This window comes from Carcharhinus amblyrhynchos, chromosome 9 (assembly GCF_965287045.1).
Source record: "Carcharhinus amblyrhynchos chromosome 9, sCarAmb.v2.hapA, whole genome shotgun sequence".
NCBI lineage: Eukaryota > Metazoa > Chordata > Chondrichthyes > Carcharhiniformes > Carcharhinidae > Carcharhinus > Carcharhinus amblyrhynchos.
In genome coordinates, this window is record NC_137332.1 from 58,339,466 (window position 1) to 58,357,256 (window position 17,791).

At 42.0% G+C, this 17,791-nt stretch overlaps 1 protein-coding gene across 1 annotated transcript in view; it reads right to left on the reverse strand.

Annotated features, from left to right (window-relative positions):
• Window positions 1-10,483: 10,483 nt before the first annotated feature.
• Window positions 10,484-17,791, reverse strand: part of LOC145348565 (P-selectin-like) — a 57,210-nt gene continuing 49,902 nt past the window's right edge. Inside the window, exons 20-25 of the mRNA XM_080196755.1 lie at window positions 16,542-16,727; window positions 16,249-16,434; window positions 14,855-15,040; window positions 13,187-13,306; window positions 12,043-12,070; window positions 10,484-10,598 (exon numbers count right to left, since the gene is read on the reverse strand). Of these exons, the coding sequence (XP_080052881.1) occupies window positions 10,565-10,598; window positions 12,043-12,070; window positions 13,187-13,306; window positions 14,855-15,040; window positions 16,249-16,434; window positions 16,542-16,727 (740 nt within the window). The 3' untranslated portion in view covers window positions 10,484-10,564. The remainder of the gene's footprint in view (window positions 10,599-12,042; window positions 12,071-13,186; window positions 13,307-14,854; window positions 15,041-16,248; window positions 16,435-16,541; window positions 16,728-17,791) is intronic.

Sequence of the window (17,791 nt, forward strand, 5' to 3'; positions counted from 1 at the left end):
TAAATCTGTGTCCTCTCGTAGCGACCATTTCAACCCGGGGAAATAGCCTCTGAGAGTCCACCCTATCTATTCCTCTCAACATTTTGTAAACTTCTATCAGGTCGCCTCTCAACCTTCGTCTCTCCAGGGAAAAGAGTCCCAGCTCCCTCAACCTAACTTCATAAGGCATGCCTCCCAGTCCAGGCAACATCCTTGTAAATCTCCTCTGTACCCTTTCAATAGCTTCTACATCTTTCCTATAGTGAGGCGACCAGAACTGCACACAATACTCTAAATGAGGCCTGACAAGGGTCTTATAAAGTTCCAGCATTACCTCCCGACTCCTAAACTCAATCCCTCGATTAATGAAGGCCAGTACACCATACGCCTTCTTGACCACCTCCTCCACCTGCGAGGCCGATTTAAGAGTCCTGTGGACCTGGACCCCAAGATCCTTCTGCTCCTCAACACTACTCAGACTTCTGCCCTTGATAGTGTACTCGTTCATCCCGTTGGTTCTGCCAAAATGGACGACTACACATTTATCCGCGTTGAAGTCCATCTGCCACTTCTCCGCCCAGTCCTGCATCCTATCTATGTCCTGCTGCAACTTTTGCCATCCTTCCAGATCATCCACAACACCACCGACCTTTGTGTCATCAGCGAACTTACTTACCCATCCCTCCACTTCCTCATCCAGGTCATTTATGAAAATGACAAACAACAAGGGTCCTAGAACAGATCCCTGGGGCACTCCACTGGTGACTGACCTCGATTCAGAAAAAGCCCCATCCACAACCACTCTCTGCCTTCTGCAGGCAAGCCAGTTCTGGATCCACAAGGCCAAAGGCCCTTGGATCCCATGCCCTCTCACCTTCTCAAGAAGTCTTGCATGGGGGACCTTATCAAACGCCTTGCTGAAGTCCATGTACACTACGTCCACGGCACTTCCTTCGTCAATGTGTTCAGTCACATTATCGAAGAACTCAACTAGGCTTGTAAGGCACGACCTGCCCTTGACAAATCCATGCTGACTATTCCTGATCATGTCAAACCTCTCCAAATGTTCAATTTATTGACCTTTGTTGTCAAGATAGGTATCATCAAAGAAACCTCTCTGACTTGGAATATTGTCGACAGGGAATAGTTCCTCAGATCAACTTTCCTTCAGTGGTTTTGCAGGAAGGGTGGAGGTAAAATGCAATGAAAGGAACAAAATGGCTACAAGATACAAAACAGTATCTATTTTTTAAAACAAAATCATGTATCCAGAGATAAATTTGTGTTATAGTCCGTAGAATTTAACAATCCCTATTACATGTGACTTAATTACATTTTTTAAAAAGTAATATTTTTGAATAATTATAACTTAGAACAATCCAAGCCTCTACATTCAATGGAAAATTGAGAAAAGCTGTTTTTCTTCCATAAACAAGCTCTAAATGGAAGTTAATAGGGCTTGAAATGGCCCATTTTATCAGCCTGTCGTTAATCTTGGAGTACTTTCTGCTGTTTTTTTGTTACAAAGAATTGGTTCCTCCATCCTGTTACAGTCAATTTACCCCAGGATCATTATTTGCATGATGCACAATAATAGCTCAAGTATAACCAGTGCCTGACCAGGGGTTGAAACTTATACTCTTTTTCAAGCACCTCTGTAAAGTGTTTTGAGCCAACTTTCCAAGTTAAAGATGCTATATAAATAGAAAGTTGTTCAAAAATGAAATAAAACTAGAAATTGCTGAAAAGCACATTTAGTTGATTAGTCTCTGAAAGAGACATATTAACCCAGAATGTTTACCTAACATCAAAACTGGCTGGTTCTGTGACATTAACCTCTCTTTCTATTTCAGTTAAAGTTGATGTTCGGAACTCTGGACAATTGTTTAAGTTCAGTGTTTGGAATTGCTTGTAAGGATCACAGCTGGTTTCCTGAGTAGGATTTTTCTCGATCACTACACTTGAGTCCCCACAGTTCTCCTCCCCTATCCCCACAACCACCACCCTCATTACATACACCACTGCTAACTAATCACAATGCAAGTATTAGGATACTTGGGATCAATGTATTAGCAACTGTGATTAAATGTATTCCTGGAAGTTTCTTTACATGATTAGTCCCCACACTCCAGCGAGTAGTCAGCCTTACAGCCCTTCTCGTGCACAGCCTTCCCATTGAAAAGCAAAAAGACTAATTAGCCAAATAGTTGATGCTTGACTGTCAAACAGTTTTGACATCCCCATGCGTTTTTTTTCCAGGGTTACACTCAGCAGTGTCCTGGAGATTGAGCTTCAATTTGATTCCAGGTCAATCCTGGTGAGTTGGCAACCCTAGATCCATCTTAACCATGGAAAGATGTGGGTCGTGGAGGGTGTCTGGTGTCAGCAGTTTGAAGCTTGGGTGAGCTCTGAGAGAAAGGTCTCCTTTAAATTAAGCCATCAAGATGCAAACTCTGGCACTTGTTAACATCTTGTCAGTTGGGGTAGGTATAGCAGGGCAAAGGGATTCCAGTAGCTCTTACATCAGGACAGCCTGAACATTATATCAGAAAGGACTGGGTGGACTGGCAGCAGCCAAATGACTCATGAGACCACTAAGCATTTATGCTCTCCTAGCTCAACAAAATACGAAGAAAAATAAACCAGTATACCTTCTCCAGAGGAGTATGCAGTGGTCTCTTTAAAGGGGTGCTGATTAGACCATGCAATATCTAGTATCAATGAGCAGATCAACTGCAAGCACTACTTCTGATGCCTTACACTTGCTTTGGAGCTTTATACAGATCACGTAGGACCCCAAAGAGGCAGACTCCTGGGTCACCCTTTTGAGCAAGTGACAAATATGCCTGGCGGACAGGTCCAGTGTAATTTTCAAATCGCTACCATCTAGTTTCTTCCTCTTCAGTGGAGTGAGTTAAAATTGGTCCAGCAGGCATATGGATTGCAGTTACCAGCACACTTTCTATCAAAGAAAATATTTTGCAAAGTCAGTGCTGTAATAAGAGATACTTGACAGTTCCAAGTGATGGAACCACTTCTTTTAGAGATTAATCAATGATGGGAATGGCTCAGTGATTTGTGTGTTAGCTTTTATTGAAAAGCACATTAAATCCATAGCAGTTATGGCAGAAGAGTGTGTTTATATGTAAGGTTCTGTCTATAGGAGAAAGTGATTTAAAAAAAAAGGATTAACAGGTGCCTTGGTAAAGACTAATAACATTTCTGTAAAGGTGAAGAGTGACACTTTCAGCAACTTCACTCAGTTGGTCATAATATATCTATGTTCAGCTTTGAAATAGAATATTTATCAAGAGTCCTCTAAATAAACACACAGATACATACAAATCATTAGCTTGACCTTTTTCAATGACTGTTTTGTTCATTGAGCTGCCTGGAACTCACTGATGAGTTATGCAATGTGGTTCACTTTACTGGCCTATTTCCCATGATGCCTTAGCATCTTGTTCTATTAGCCAAGATGTATACCTATTCAATAGTACACTTACAAAATTACATGTTTAAATTCTCTAACTGTGGTTATATGTGTTTCTATGCAGATAGTACTCTGCAAAATATATAAGGCCGTCTGTGATTCTTATCCTAAGTTAATTCACTATGTTCTAATATTCTTCATGAGTGTTTTAAATCACAGAGTATTTTGAAGTCCTGTAACATTGACCATCAAATATCAATCTATACTAATCCCATTTACTAGCACTTGGACCATATATATTATGATTTGGTGATTTAAGTGCTCATCCAAATGCTTCTCAAATGTGAGAGTACCTGCCTCCACCGCCCTCTAAGGCACCCCATGTTCTCACCCTTTGGGTGAGAAAGGTTTTCCTCTGATCCTCTCTAAGCCACTTCCTCCTCACCTTGAATCTCTGTCCTCTGGTCCTAGACACCTCTATCATAGGGAAAAGATTCTTACAATCTACCCTATCAATGCCTCTCAGAATTCTGTATACCCCTGTCATTTCCCCCTTCAGCCTCCTATGCTCCAGAGAAAACAAAGCCAGCCTATCAAATCTCTCCTCATTGTTGAAACTTTTCATCGCAGGCAATATCCTGTTGAATCTCCTCTACACCCTCTCCAATGCAATCACATCGTTCCAGTGGGGTGGGAACCAGAACTGCACACAATACTCTAACTGTGGCTAACCAAACATTTTATAAAGTTTTATCAAGATCTCCCTCCTATATTCTATGCCCTAGCTAATGAAAGCAAGCATTTGGTATGCCTTCTTCACTGCCCTATCTACCTGTACTGTCACCTCAGGAATCTAAGGACTTGCACACTAAGGTCCCTTGGTTCCTTAGTGGTCCCAAGGGACCTACCGTTCATTGTATATATCCTACCCTTATTAGACTTCCCAAAATGCATCACCTCATTCTTATTAGGATTAAATTCCATCTGCCATTGTTCTGCCCAATTTACCAGATGATCAATATGAGTCTGTAGCTTCAGATTATCCTCTTCACTATCAACAACACCACCAATTTTTGTGTCATCTGCAAACTTACTAGTTTTACTTACTACATTCACATCCAAGTTGTTGATGTATATAATAAACAACAAGGCTCTCAGCACCAATCCCTGTGGTACACTACTGATCTCAGGCTTCCAATCACAAAATCAGCTCTCCATCATCACTCTTTGCCTCCTATTAACAGGCCAATTTTGGATCCAATGTGCCAGCTTGCCTTGGATCCCATGGGCTCTAATCTTTCGGACCAGCCTTCCATGTGGGAGCCTATCAAAGGCCTTATTGAAGTTCATGTAAACCACATCAACTGCACTACCCTGATCAATAATATATTTAGCTACCTTTTCAAAAAGTCAATTGAATTCATTAGACAGGATCTCCCAACAACAAATCAGTGTTGACTATCCCTGATCAATCCCTGCCTTTCCATGTGTTGATAAATGCTGTCCCTCAGAACTTTTTCCTATAATTTCTCTAGCACTGACAAAACTAATTAGCCTGCAATTAACTGGCTTATCCCTGCTGCCCTTCTTGAATAAAAGGTACTACATTTGCTATCCTCCAGTTATCTGGCACTTTGCCTGTGATCAATGAAAATTTAAATATCTCTGTCAGGGCCCCTGAAATTTCTTTCCTTGCCTCCCATAGCAGTCTGGGATAAATATCACCAGACCCTGGGGATTTATGCACCGTTATGCCCATGAAAACATTTGATACCTCCTCCTGATGATCTTAACACGCTCTAGAATTTCACCATCCCATTTGAATTTCCAGCTACAATGTCTTTCTCCATAGTGATTACAGGTGAAAAATATTCATTTAAGACCTAGCCCACATCCTTTGGCTCCTCCCTTTGGTCTCTGTAGATGGGAATTAATAATAGAAAGGGCTAGGTAAATTGGGAATTAGTTTTAGGAAGAATAGAATTATACTAAACGTCTGAAAAAATATTTGTTGAACATTCATCTGAGGTCAATGTGCAAGATAAATTCAAACTGAATTGAAAGATGTAGAAACACAATGGATTTTTTGATTAAGAAACTGAAACATAAAGTATGAAATATTCTGGGACAAAAGTCAGATAGCAGGTCAATATCAGCGATAAGCAAACCAGTTAAGAAAACTGAATATGTAGTTGAGAATTCTGATTAATTCTATATACCCAACTTGGGGATAATTAGAGCTAATGTTTTAATATGTGGTTTGAGAATAGTGCAAAGTATTTAAGTAACATATTAATAATATTCTCTAAGAAAGAAGATTTGTTAAGAAATGAATTTGTAATAGGCCATTAAAATGAAAGATGTATTCATGAAAAATATCAGCAGAAGTCAGGCACAAATAATGCAACAAAGTAAATAACCAGTACATAGCTAAGCTGGGGAAATGAGTCCAATTGACAAAGGTGCCTCCAATAGAACTGGTGTAAATTGGCTAGAGAAATGCTGAATCATAAGAAGCCATTTTTTGGGAGAGACTTTCTGTGAACAGACAGACTAATGATGTATTTATATTTGAATTATTCATTGAAGGACATGCCATCAATAGATTGACAGATCAATGAATGAATGAAATTGCTGTTAATTAAGTGCTGAGCTGATTAATCTGATTTTTAAAAAAGTATAACTATTCTACCTTTTCTGGCCTGAAATCTGAGGTCTTTGTGAAAAGCCAGCTAGCGTATTAGCTGTGTAGGTGGAACTATAAATCACTCGTTTTGGGCCAAAATGAGATTTGTCTTGTCTTAATTGTATGTTTGTCTGAATACTGTTAATTTGTAATATTTCAATGTTTTTAATAAAATTAATTTAATTGAAGAATTTCATAGAACTTAAACTTTTTTTGCCTTTGTGAAATGAAATGTTTAATGAAAAGATTTAGTCTTAATTAATCAGGTCACCTAAAAGAATTTCCTACAACAGTCTCTAATGGGCCTCTTTCTTTCCCTGGTCAATGTCTTGCTCTTGCCCCCAATGCAATCACCTGGAATCTGACTCTGAAGACCTGTTAGCAAAGACGTTTAATGACAAATTCAGTAAATGTGTCTTGATAACTCAAACCCATCACATCACTGGCATCTCATTGTGCTCACCCCAAACCCCCATCACTCACCAAGCTGAACCCGCTACCCTCAGGATCCATACCTGACATTCACATGATTCATAGCATTCTCATACACCTTCCACTTTTGACAGTTTTACAATCGTGTCTCTTCTACACACACTTCCAATTATTCAACTACAGAGGGCACGTCCACCCAAACACAGTGCAACACAATGACAGTCCTTCCTCCCCTTCTGTTGGAGAGCAAAGTAACCCACAATAGGAAAGGAGTAGCAGAGATCTGGTGGGATTAGATACACCTTCTTCCACTGAGCCTGACAGGAGATGGTGCTCCATAGTCAGGCTGATATGATTGGTCATTGTCAGGACCATTCACGATAATGGTAAGCCTCTTTTCAAATCTCTTCAAACCCCCAGTCTGTGAGTTGGCACAATATGTAAACTGCAGATGGTGTGACCATTGAACGCTTGCTTTTCTCCAACCCCTTCATGCCAACCCTTCTGAGTTTATGCCTTCAGATATCCAAGAATTGTTGTCTGGTCAAACTCAGCATAGCCAGAATGATAAGAAAGAGCCATCCTTAAGCATAGCTGAGGATGAACCATCATCTGATTTGACAGTCACCAGCTCAGAAACTAGCACTGCACTATCTTTATAGAGGGTAGTATAGAGAGTCAGGATATGTACATAGTGAGAAAATGGACACAAGTGGATCAGCCTGAATGGCTGCAATGCGATGTTTGCATGTCTTGTGATGTTTTTAGAATATGCATGACACACCTATGCGTGTGCTCAAAGGCAGCCAATGCCAGGTTAGAGTACTGGGGCTTCCATAACGCCAACTGCAGCGATATGTGGAGCTGAATTTCAGCTCATTGAGTACAATAACCAGGAAGTTAAACCTTTGTAAAACAAAAGTATTAGCTGCGGTTTTCCATCCCACCCTCGACAGATTTTCTGGCAGTGGAGCCAGTTAATTATTGGCCGCCGGTGGGACCTTCCAGTCCCGCCAATGTCAATGGCCATTTGTATTGCTTGCCAGCTGCACTATTAGGGATGTTGTCACGGTGGGGATGGGGGAATCTCGCTTTTGGTGGGATTGGAAGATCTGATTGGAGGAAAGTTCTGGAAAATCCCACTCATTGAGCCGGATTTTACCATTGTGTCACGCCCATTTTCAGGCACGAAGACTTGGTAAAGTCGGGTGTGAGACCATTAGCGAGATCTGTGCCCGCGTCCGCGCAGATGCCCACTTTACTAAGGCCCAAACTGTGCCTGAAACAGATGCAACAGCAATTTAAATGCATTTGCATGCATTCAAATTGAATTAATGGGCTGCCCACCCAACTTTACCGGCGTTTCCCCACCTTACCATTGAGTTTGGCTGTCTCGACCCGGTGCAAAACAGACATGCTCGGCAAAGGTCTGTTTCGGGAGCTCCAGCTTCTGAAGAGATAAGTTCAGAGCTTCCGGCGGCTCTCTAAGATCGATTGTGGAGGGGGGAGGGAGACGGGCCAGATCATTCTCTGGCGAGCAGGGTGGGGCGGGGAGAAGGGAGGGCCTGTCATTCCTTTGTCAGGGGGATGGAGAAGGGAGGCAGGTCAAATTATCCTCTGGTGAGGGGGGAGGGAGGAGGGAGGCTGGATCATTCTCTGGTGGGGGGAGGAGGAGGGAGGCAAGTCAGATGGATCTGTGGTGCAGGGGAGGGGGGAAGGAGGGGTCCGCTGTCACTCTGCAGGAAATCGGTGAGGGGGAAGTGGGGCAAGGTGCTGTGATCAGTCTGGGTAGTGGGGAGATGCGTGGATAAGGGAGACAGTTATGTTGTTGGGGGTGGGGGTGATGTCTGTGAGGGCCATCGCTCCTGGGCTGCTCTATCCGCTTTTTGCAACCCGGGAGCGATGTAACAGGGTCGCGATTTTTCAAACTATTTTCTCACTGCGCACAGGCAGTTGAAAGCTTCGCTCGGAGCTGCAGCATTTCAGGCGTGATAAGCCCCCCCCACAGAGCAATTCAGACTCGCAATTTTTTTTTCAGGTTGAGTGTGTAGGGGGGGTGCCTGAAAACAGATTCCCAAGTCGGATCTGAATTGTGCCCAGATTCAGTGCTTAGAATGAAAATGGTGAAATCAGGCTCATGGTGTCCGATTCTGACCACCATACTTTCGGTGGGGTGTGAAATCTTTGGAAATAGTACAGAAGAGACTTGATGCAGCTGAGGGCACACAATTCCATGGTTAGAGGAGCAGCCGATGTTGTACACTTTACAGCAGAGAAGGCACAGGGGAAATTTGATAGAGGTATTTGAAATCATGAGTTGTTCAGAGATAGAGGAACTAAAGAAAACCTTTTCCAAAGATGAAGGGTAATAACCAGATCAAATAGATTTAATATGATTAACTGAAGAACAATTGATGACCAATGTTTCCTCTTATCTGCACATTCATCCAGCAAGCTGTATGTTCCTATATAGGCCATGTACAAGCTGGCCCTTTTGAAAGCAGCGGCACAAAAACATTTAAACGGCCTGCACACTCCAAACAATATTGATGGTGACATGGAGCAAAAGCTGTTTTATACAGTAAGTAATTACAGAGTTGGAAATCGGTTCAATGGTAACTTTCAAAAGGAAATTCCATAAATACCCTTGATGGAGAAAAAAAAATTGCGGGATTACTTAAAAAGAGCAATGGAGTGGAATTAAATTGGACACCAGTAGGCATAACTATAAGGTTCAGGGTGAGAGATATAGGGGGGATGTCCGAGGTAGATTGTTCTCTCAGAGAGTGGTTGGGGTGTGGAATACACCGCCTGCTGTGATAGTGGAGTCGGACACTTTAGGAACTTTCAAGCGGCTATTGGATAGGCACAAGGAGCACACCAGAATTATAGGGAGTAGGATAGCTTGATCTTGGGTTTGGACAAAGCTCAGCACAACATTGAGGGCCGAAGGGCCTGTACTGTGCTGTAATGTTCTATGTTCTATGTTCTAACATAGATCATCAAAGCAGCCTGGCTTAGTTGAACAAGCCCCATTCTTACAGAGTTATTGACATTAAAAAGAGAACCTAGGGTCAGGAATTCTCAGCAGTCGAGCCAAAGAATGACAAATAGCTAATTTACATAATCCCTATAAGGCTTTTCATCTGGTTCTCAGAGGAGCTGGTGTAATTATAATTTTTCACTGTTTACTCTCTTTGCCTGTACTCCAATATGGTGGTGGTTGACAAATATCAGCAATATTCACTAACACTTGAATGTATCTTTGGAGGATGAATGTATTAAGCAAGCTGTTCCTATATTCAATGATAATGTATGCTAAAACACAGAAGTGTATTTTTAACCTCATCTCAAGTGAATACCATGCATTTGAGCCAAGCAGAAGAGTATGGGGTTGGCATCACTTGAATGAGTGAAATAATCTTTGTGGTAAGGAGACACAGAGACAAGGATTTGTGTATCTAAAGCTGATACATACATCAGGGATAAAAACAAATTACTGCGGATGCTGGAATCTGAAACTAAGAAAACGCTGGAAAATCAGGTTTGGCAGCATCTGTAAGGAGAGAAAAGAGTTGACATTTTGAGTCCAGATGACTCTTTGTCAAAGCTTTGACATACATCAGGGATCTTTTTTTATGCAAACACTTCTTTCCAAACGTGCAGGCAAAAATCTTCAATTTTGGATCTTAAAGGAGATAATCAGAACTTGAGAATCCTTTGCCGCCTCCTTAGTCCTCAGATTTCTTAATTTTTTTCAATATTTACTAGCAGGAATCAACATTCTGGAGCACCCTCTACAACTCCATTGTACAGCATGACAATTACTACTGTCTTATTAAGGGTTAATCTGGGATGTGGTTCTCCAGGTCACTTCTCAGAGTCTCTGCAGAGTTGGGTCTTGCTTTTCAGACAGTTGTTTCTTCACAAGCCACATCACATGAGTCCCAGAAGTCACTGCAATGTTGTTAGGAGTTTCTAAACGTTCATTTTATCTACTTGAGCAATTCAATACTAGTTGCAATCCAAAACAGTTAAACTGCAGTTGTTTCCATATTTTCTTCATTGCTGTAAGCAGAAACAAAATATTTGAAGCTTTAACTGTTGGTACTGAGTTTATGTGTATAATGAATATCAAGATGTCATTACGCTCTAAGTGAAGGGTTTCCAAACAACATATGACTTCAAATAGATAGCTGCTTTCCATCTAATTAGTATAATATTTACTCTGGAGACTTTTGTTTCTCTCACTTTTTAATATTTGTTTGTAGAAAGTGAACTGGCATTTATTGTCCAGTCTTAATTGCTATTCAGAAGGAAGTGGTAACTACTATCCTGAACCAGAGCAGTCCATGTGGCGCAAGTGCATCTATTGTGCTGTCAGGGACCAGATTCAGGATTTTGTAAAGGAATGACAATCTCGTTTGGATGCTGTATCACTTAGAGCAGAACCTGGTGATGTTCTGTGCATCAGGCATCTTTTCCTTCTCGGTATTAGAAGCTGAGGTTTGGAAGGTGTTGTTGGAGGAGCCTTGGCGAGATGCTGAAGTTAGTGTTGTAGAATGTGCATGCTAATACTACTTCTTTTAAGTTTATTTATTAGTGTCACAAGTAAGCTTGCGATAATACTGCAATAAAGTTACTGTGAAAATCTCCTAGTTGACACACTCCAGCACCTGTTCAGGTTCACTGAGGGAGAATTCAGAACGGCCAGTGCACCTAACCAGCATGTCTTTTGGACTGTGGGCGGAAACCGGAGCACCCGGAGGAAACCCGTGAGACACGGGGAAAATGTGCAGACTCCACACAGACAGTGACCCAAGCCAGGAATCAAACCCGGGTCCTTGTCGCCATGAGGCAGCAGTGCTAACCACTGTGCCATCATGCCACCCTGACTGTACGCTGGTGATGGAGGGAGTGGTGGGTGGGATAATGATCACGTGGGGCTGCTTCATTCTAGATAGTGTCGAGCTTGAGTATTGCGAGCCTTGTCACTTGTTAGCCTGATTATTTATACTTTAAGTGTTTTATCAATAGAAATAACCTTTCACTTTCCATGGAGAATGGATGAGGAAAATCTCCAGTTCATTTGCACAAACATTTATTTGATATTTGCTGACTTTTCAGTAATATCTTCAATATATTTGCTATGTAATTATTGAGAGTAAAATTTCTGACTTCTTGACAATTATGAAATTCCTTTTATAGCTCTGAACTGCATAATCTGTGCTTCAATTAAATGATATGGTGGCATAGAGGTTATGATACTGGACTGGTAATCCAGAGGTCTAAGTAGTGAAGTTCTTATCTTTGCAGTTTGTGAATGGGGATGGGGTAGGGGATGAGGGGGAGAGAAAAAGGTGACTGTCTTTCCCTCTGGTAGATCTTGTGGAACATCTGGACACAAGCTGCCCACAAATCTTTCTTACTAATTCTGGTATGCCAATGGACAAAGTTCCATCAGTAAGGCACAGATTTTAAAATCTCCCATGTAATCAGTGCAGAATATTACCTTGCAACAGGAAGCTTTTCTCGCTTTGCTGTGAAAGAAAATGAATATAATTGTTAATGTATTTATCACTGCTTTTACATCATTTACATTTTCTCCTGCGTTGTGTCACTTGCTGCTTTCACAGTAGAAAGCAGCTCACTTGCTCCCAGGAGTCTTGTCATTACTATTCTTGAGCAATCCAATTGCATGTGAACTACAGAAGTGCAGAATGAAGTTCAGTTCCTGGTTCTGAGGACATACTTAAGGCAGATTATCCTTGGTCTGTGTTCAGGCAAACTGGATCAACTGGGCCAATGGATATTAAGAGGTTAGGCATGTTAGTGAGAAGGCTGTATAGAACCATTTCCTTTCCTTCTGTTAATTGGAGAGAAAGGGAACTAGAGCATGTTCTTTTGCACATATTACTCCTCTGATTTTCTGAGATGTGTTGCACTTTAGCATAAACCCAGGAAAGTCTCAAGTCTAAGTAAATACCTGGGCGCGATCTTACCAGCCGTTTACACCACATTCCCGCTACAGCAAGGTCAGAGAACTTGGTACCCAACCAACTCTCTGTTCACTGCAGCGGGATGGAAGGTGTGCCACGCTGTTTGTGTTCAGAGTCGACTGAGTGGCTTTAGATTCCTGTTACCCAAATTACTCCGACAATGGTAATGTTCAGGCCTGGATTTTGTTCGCAGCCTCTCCGTGTGACAGGTCCCAAGATCCCAAGGCACCGTTTTGAAGTAAGGAGGGAGTTCTCTGTGTCTTGGCAAATGTTCATCCTTCCATCACCACCATCAAATAGATGAATTGATATGTGTGGTGTGAAAATCAACCTGCTATGTTTGCCTAAATGAAAACAGTGACTCATTTCAAAAGTAATTCATTGGTTGTGTAGCACTTCAGAATGTCCTGGTGGTGTGGTGGTACTAACTGAATTCAAGTTTGTTTGCTGTTTCCTTTATTTCCTAATGTCACTTAAACGACCAGGAGAAAAAAAAATAAAGAACTTCGAACCATTTGTTTTGGTTGAGCTTTACAGAAGCATTCCCAGTCAGTAGCAAGCTTATCTGCTCTCTCTTACAACAGAGAGCAATCTCTGGCCTATAGACATCTGCACAACAGGAAAAAAACATTAGTAGAAGTTATTACAAGATCTTACCTTTTCTTTGATGACGTGTAATAGCCCAAACTATAAATGACAGGAGAAGTAAGGCTAATAATGTCGCAGTAATTACTCCTGGAGATTTATGTGGTTCCCACATCCTGTCTGAAGCAAGAACTGCACCAAAACAAATGTTAAAAACTAGCAAATAAAAGTGTAGCAACACCACTATTAATCCAATGTTAATGGACATCATGGAGTCACCAATTTATTCTGCAGAAATGTCACTAACATTATAATTTGACCACAGATGTTAAACTGCAATTTCACCTCAGACCCCTAGAGACAGAGACGGGTGAAGCATTAGGATGGTTATTGGCTGGAATTTTATCGCCCCGCCTGCCATGGTAATCTGAGCTGGTGAAGGACAGACAATAGAATGGTCCATTGGCCTCAGGCTGGATTTTATGATTCTGGGATGAGCAAGGCTGTAAAATTCCACTTGTTATATTTCTTCACCGGGTTTATCAATTGACTGTGGGTGCAACCTTCCCAAAACTGGTGGGGTAAGTAGTCTGCTAAAGAAGCAGTGAAACCAGCTGTTAATCAGGCTTAGAGTCTTTGTAAACATTGTGGTTAGGAACAATGGGGTACTTGAGATGGATTCAAGTGTGAAGGGAAAGGTAACTAATCATAGCTAACTGGACACTGAGTAAACATTGTGCTGTCATTCAAAGCCTATTTCAAAGCACTGCCATATGAAATTGAAAATGATCTAAGGTTTTCAGTGGAATAGAGAGTGTTTCAAAGGCATTAGGTTTCTGAGAAGTCTCAGAGACCTTAAATAAAAGCTATGTGTATATATCAGGGCTAATTGAACAGCTTTGGAGAAGGAACTCCACCCCTCCTGTCAGAGGATTTCAAAGGGGTCTTCTCCCACCTGCAGCTTCTGACAGGGAAAAAAAACTCTGCTGAGAATATAGTGCTGCAATAATTTAAAAGCCTGCCAGCTGTCCAGTGGTGTGGAGATCAGGCCACAGCTAACTGGCAGGAATGAAGACGTTGATCACAGTCCTACCTTAACTAACCATGCCAGGGGTGATCGTCAGGTCTGCCGGGGTAAGGGGCTTGACACTCCTATCCCACAGGAGAATAGTGAGGTTAACCCCTTGCCCCCAACCCAAACCACACCCAACCTCCAGGACCCTTGGAGAATCCTCCCTCTGCAGTCTGGCAGTGACAGAGGGGCAAATGTTCACCAGACCTTGGCCTTCTTCAGGCCCATGGCACCAGACCAGGATATCAGTGCTGGGGTCCAAGAGGGCAATGCACTGTGGGTAATGCCAAAGCGCATGGCCTGAAGGGGGCCTAAGTGTGGGGGTAAGGGGGTGTTGATTTGGTGTTGAGGGGGAGGGTGACTCTTATTTGAGTGGTGAGGGAAAGATGCCCCTTTTTGCTGAGAGGTAGGTGATGATACGCTGCTCAGTAGGAAATGATGGTGGTGTGGGGGGCCAGTGAATTTCTTGGGATGGGTGAATTCCACCTGATGGACAATCCCAGTAGCAGTACAACTCACTCCAGTTTTCACACCAGCGGGAGTACTTAGCCTGAAATTGGGGGAATCATGGCCACATATTGGAATTCAATGGATATTTACAGACGTAAATTACAGACAGATGTAAAATCATGACTGATCTTCATTCTCACTTATATAATTGTGAGTACCTTCACAGGTGGGCTGCTGCGCTGTCCAATTTCCAGAAGCTCCACACTCCAACACACCAGGTCCAGAAAGCTCCGACCCTTCAGTACAGCTAAAGTGACACTTCGAGTTGTAACTGAATTCTCCAAAGGGATGTGTACAATTCATCAATTCTTTTCCAAGTATCTGCATCCTTCCACACTGCACAACTGAAGAATATGTTTCATATTAGCATACATTAAGTTGTTGTGATACATTAAATTAAGCTTGGTATGTACATTCCCTACAGCATTATCTTGTCAACCTTAAATACTTAAGCATTGCTGGGTAAATGCCAGTTTCCTTTCTTGAACTAATTATGGAAATGCAGCAGATTTGCTCTGCAATCAAATCAGACACTTAGATCAGTCTAACTCACATTGTTCATTCCATTGACTGAGCCTCAGACTTCACACATGGAATAGACTCTGGGTCTGACCATTTCCTGCAGCATAATAACGTCGGCATTGAGTACTCTAAGCTTAAAAGCTTCCCTTTCTCCACTCCAAGAACTTGCCTGCATTTCGCCTTTGAATTTTAATATTCACCACAATAGTCCAATAGTAGTGTGGATTCCATAAGAAGAGAATAGTCCTCTCAGAAAGAAAAGAGGAAAGCCTACCTCTCAGTACTGAAAGGTGAAGGAGGGTTCCACTTTCAAACATAGAAATCCATTATCTAAGAGATGTAATTCTACAAATTAATTTCATCTTGTTGACTACAGTAGCCTTTATGACTCTAGAATTATCATTTGCAGCAATAACACAGGAAAGTGGTGAGTTGTGTTTCTGAGGGTCGGGGAGCAACACAATACCTTTACAGATGATCATCCCTTCTTTTCACTATCTAGAAGCTCCACAGTGAATCAAATGTATGGACCTCAAGATATTTTACATAACCAGTGTCAGATTTTGAGTAATTGAAACTTCCAATCTGATGTGAGCAGTTCCTCAGTCCTTGTCCAGAATTAATGGGAGTTCACGTACATTTTGGAATTGAATGGATGTTTGTGCTAGGCACGGTGGCACAGTGGCTAGCATCGCTGCCTCACAGCACCAGGGACCAGCATTCAATTCCAGCCTTGGATAACTGCCTGTGTGAAGTTTGCACGTTCTCCCTGTTGCTGTGTGGGTTTCCTTCGGATGCTCCGGTTTCTCCCTGCAGTCCAAAGATGTGCCGGTTAAGCAGGTTGGCCAAGATAAATTGCCCCTTAGTGCCCAAAGATATGTAGGTTAGGGGAATTAATGAGGTAAATATGTAGAGTTGTGGGGATAAGGTGAGAGTGGGCCCAGCTGAGATGCTGTGTTGGAGAATTGGTCCAGACATGTAAAATCATAACTGATCTTCATTCTCACTTATATTGTATAATTGTGAGTACCTTCACAGGTGGGCTGCTGCGCTGTCCAATTTCCAGAAGCTCCACACTCCAACGCATCAGGTCCAGAAAGCTCCGACCCTTCAGTACAGCTAAAGTGACACTTCGAGTTGTAACTGAATTCTCCAAAGGGATGTGTACAATTCATCAATTCTTTTTCAAGTATCTGCAGCCTTCCACACTGCACAACTGAAGAATATGTTTCATATTAGCATACGTTAAACTGAGCTAAACAGATTGTACATCTTCCATCTATCTATCTTTATTTTCTTCAGTATTACTTTAACTGATTGTACCTTCACAGTTGGGTTTCTGCCCGATCCATTGTTGAGTGGCTCCACAGTGAAGTCTGACTGATCCATGAAGCTCAAAACCTTCATCACAGCTAAAGTCACATGAAGAATTGTAACTAAAATGTCCAAAGGGATGCTTGCAATTCATAAATCCTTGTCTAGGAGTTTCCAGACTTCCACATGTTATGGCTGAAATGTAAACATTAAAAGATTTGATGTACACAGATTCAAAAGTTATCAATTCAAAGTTTAAGTTCAAACTTTAATCATTTATTAGTGTCACAAGTAGGCTCATATTAACAATGCAATGAAGTTACTGTGAAAATCCCCTAGTCGTCTCACTCCCGTGCTTGTTCGGGTACACTGAGGAAGAATTTAGCATGGCCAATACACCTAACCAGCATGTCTTTCAGACTGTGGGAGGAAACTGGAGCACCCAGAGGAAACCCATGCAGACACTGTGTAGCAGGGGATGTTGAAACCTCTGCTTATTTCAGGCTTTTAAACGAAAGTAGGTTAATTTAAAATAGGGACTATGACGCGCCTTATACCAAAGGTATTACAATACCTTTGTAACTTGTCAGACATGCATAGGTAAGGTTGCTAGGTAGCAGGGGCAAGATCTAGTTAGTCAATAAGTGACTAGTTAGTCAATAAGTGACTAATTATGTTAAAGGGTAGAATGCTGTTGGCCGAGGTAAATAGTGTGTATTAATGTAATTGGATCATCCAGTTTGGATGACAGGTGAGGAGGGGAATATGAATCTTTGTAAATAGTATATCAGAAGTGTTCAGATAATGTAATTTCAGAGAGGAAGGCTGGAAGCCATCCTGCATCACTCCGCCCCACCCCCAATATGCACTGGTCAAATAAAGAACGCCTTTAATCACACACTGTCTCTCGCAAGTCTTTGTGTTTTGCAGGACTCAGCTACATGCAGGACCCTCCGGATTGGAGGCTCTGGTAAATTCCCCACACAACTTGGTGTAGCCGGGCAGGATCGGTCACTGGAATGTGGACGCAAGACGTGCTCAGAGAAGTGGGTGAATATTTGTAATTACCAGCCAGTGGTTAGGGGGCACGCATCTGGCAGCTGGAAGCCGTAAGCTGAGCAATCCAAACCAGGGAAGGATTTTGAGTACAATATGACTGTGTGAAGAAACAGCAGTCGAGACAGAGGATCCAGGGATGGATTCCTGGATCACTCTGTCAGCAGAGCAAAACATAGCCACGCTGTACATAAAGGCATGAG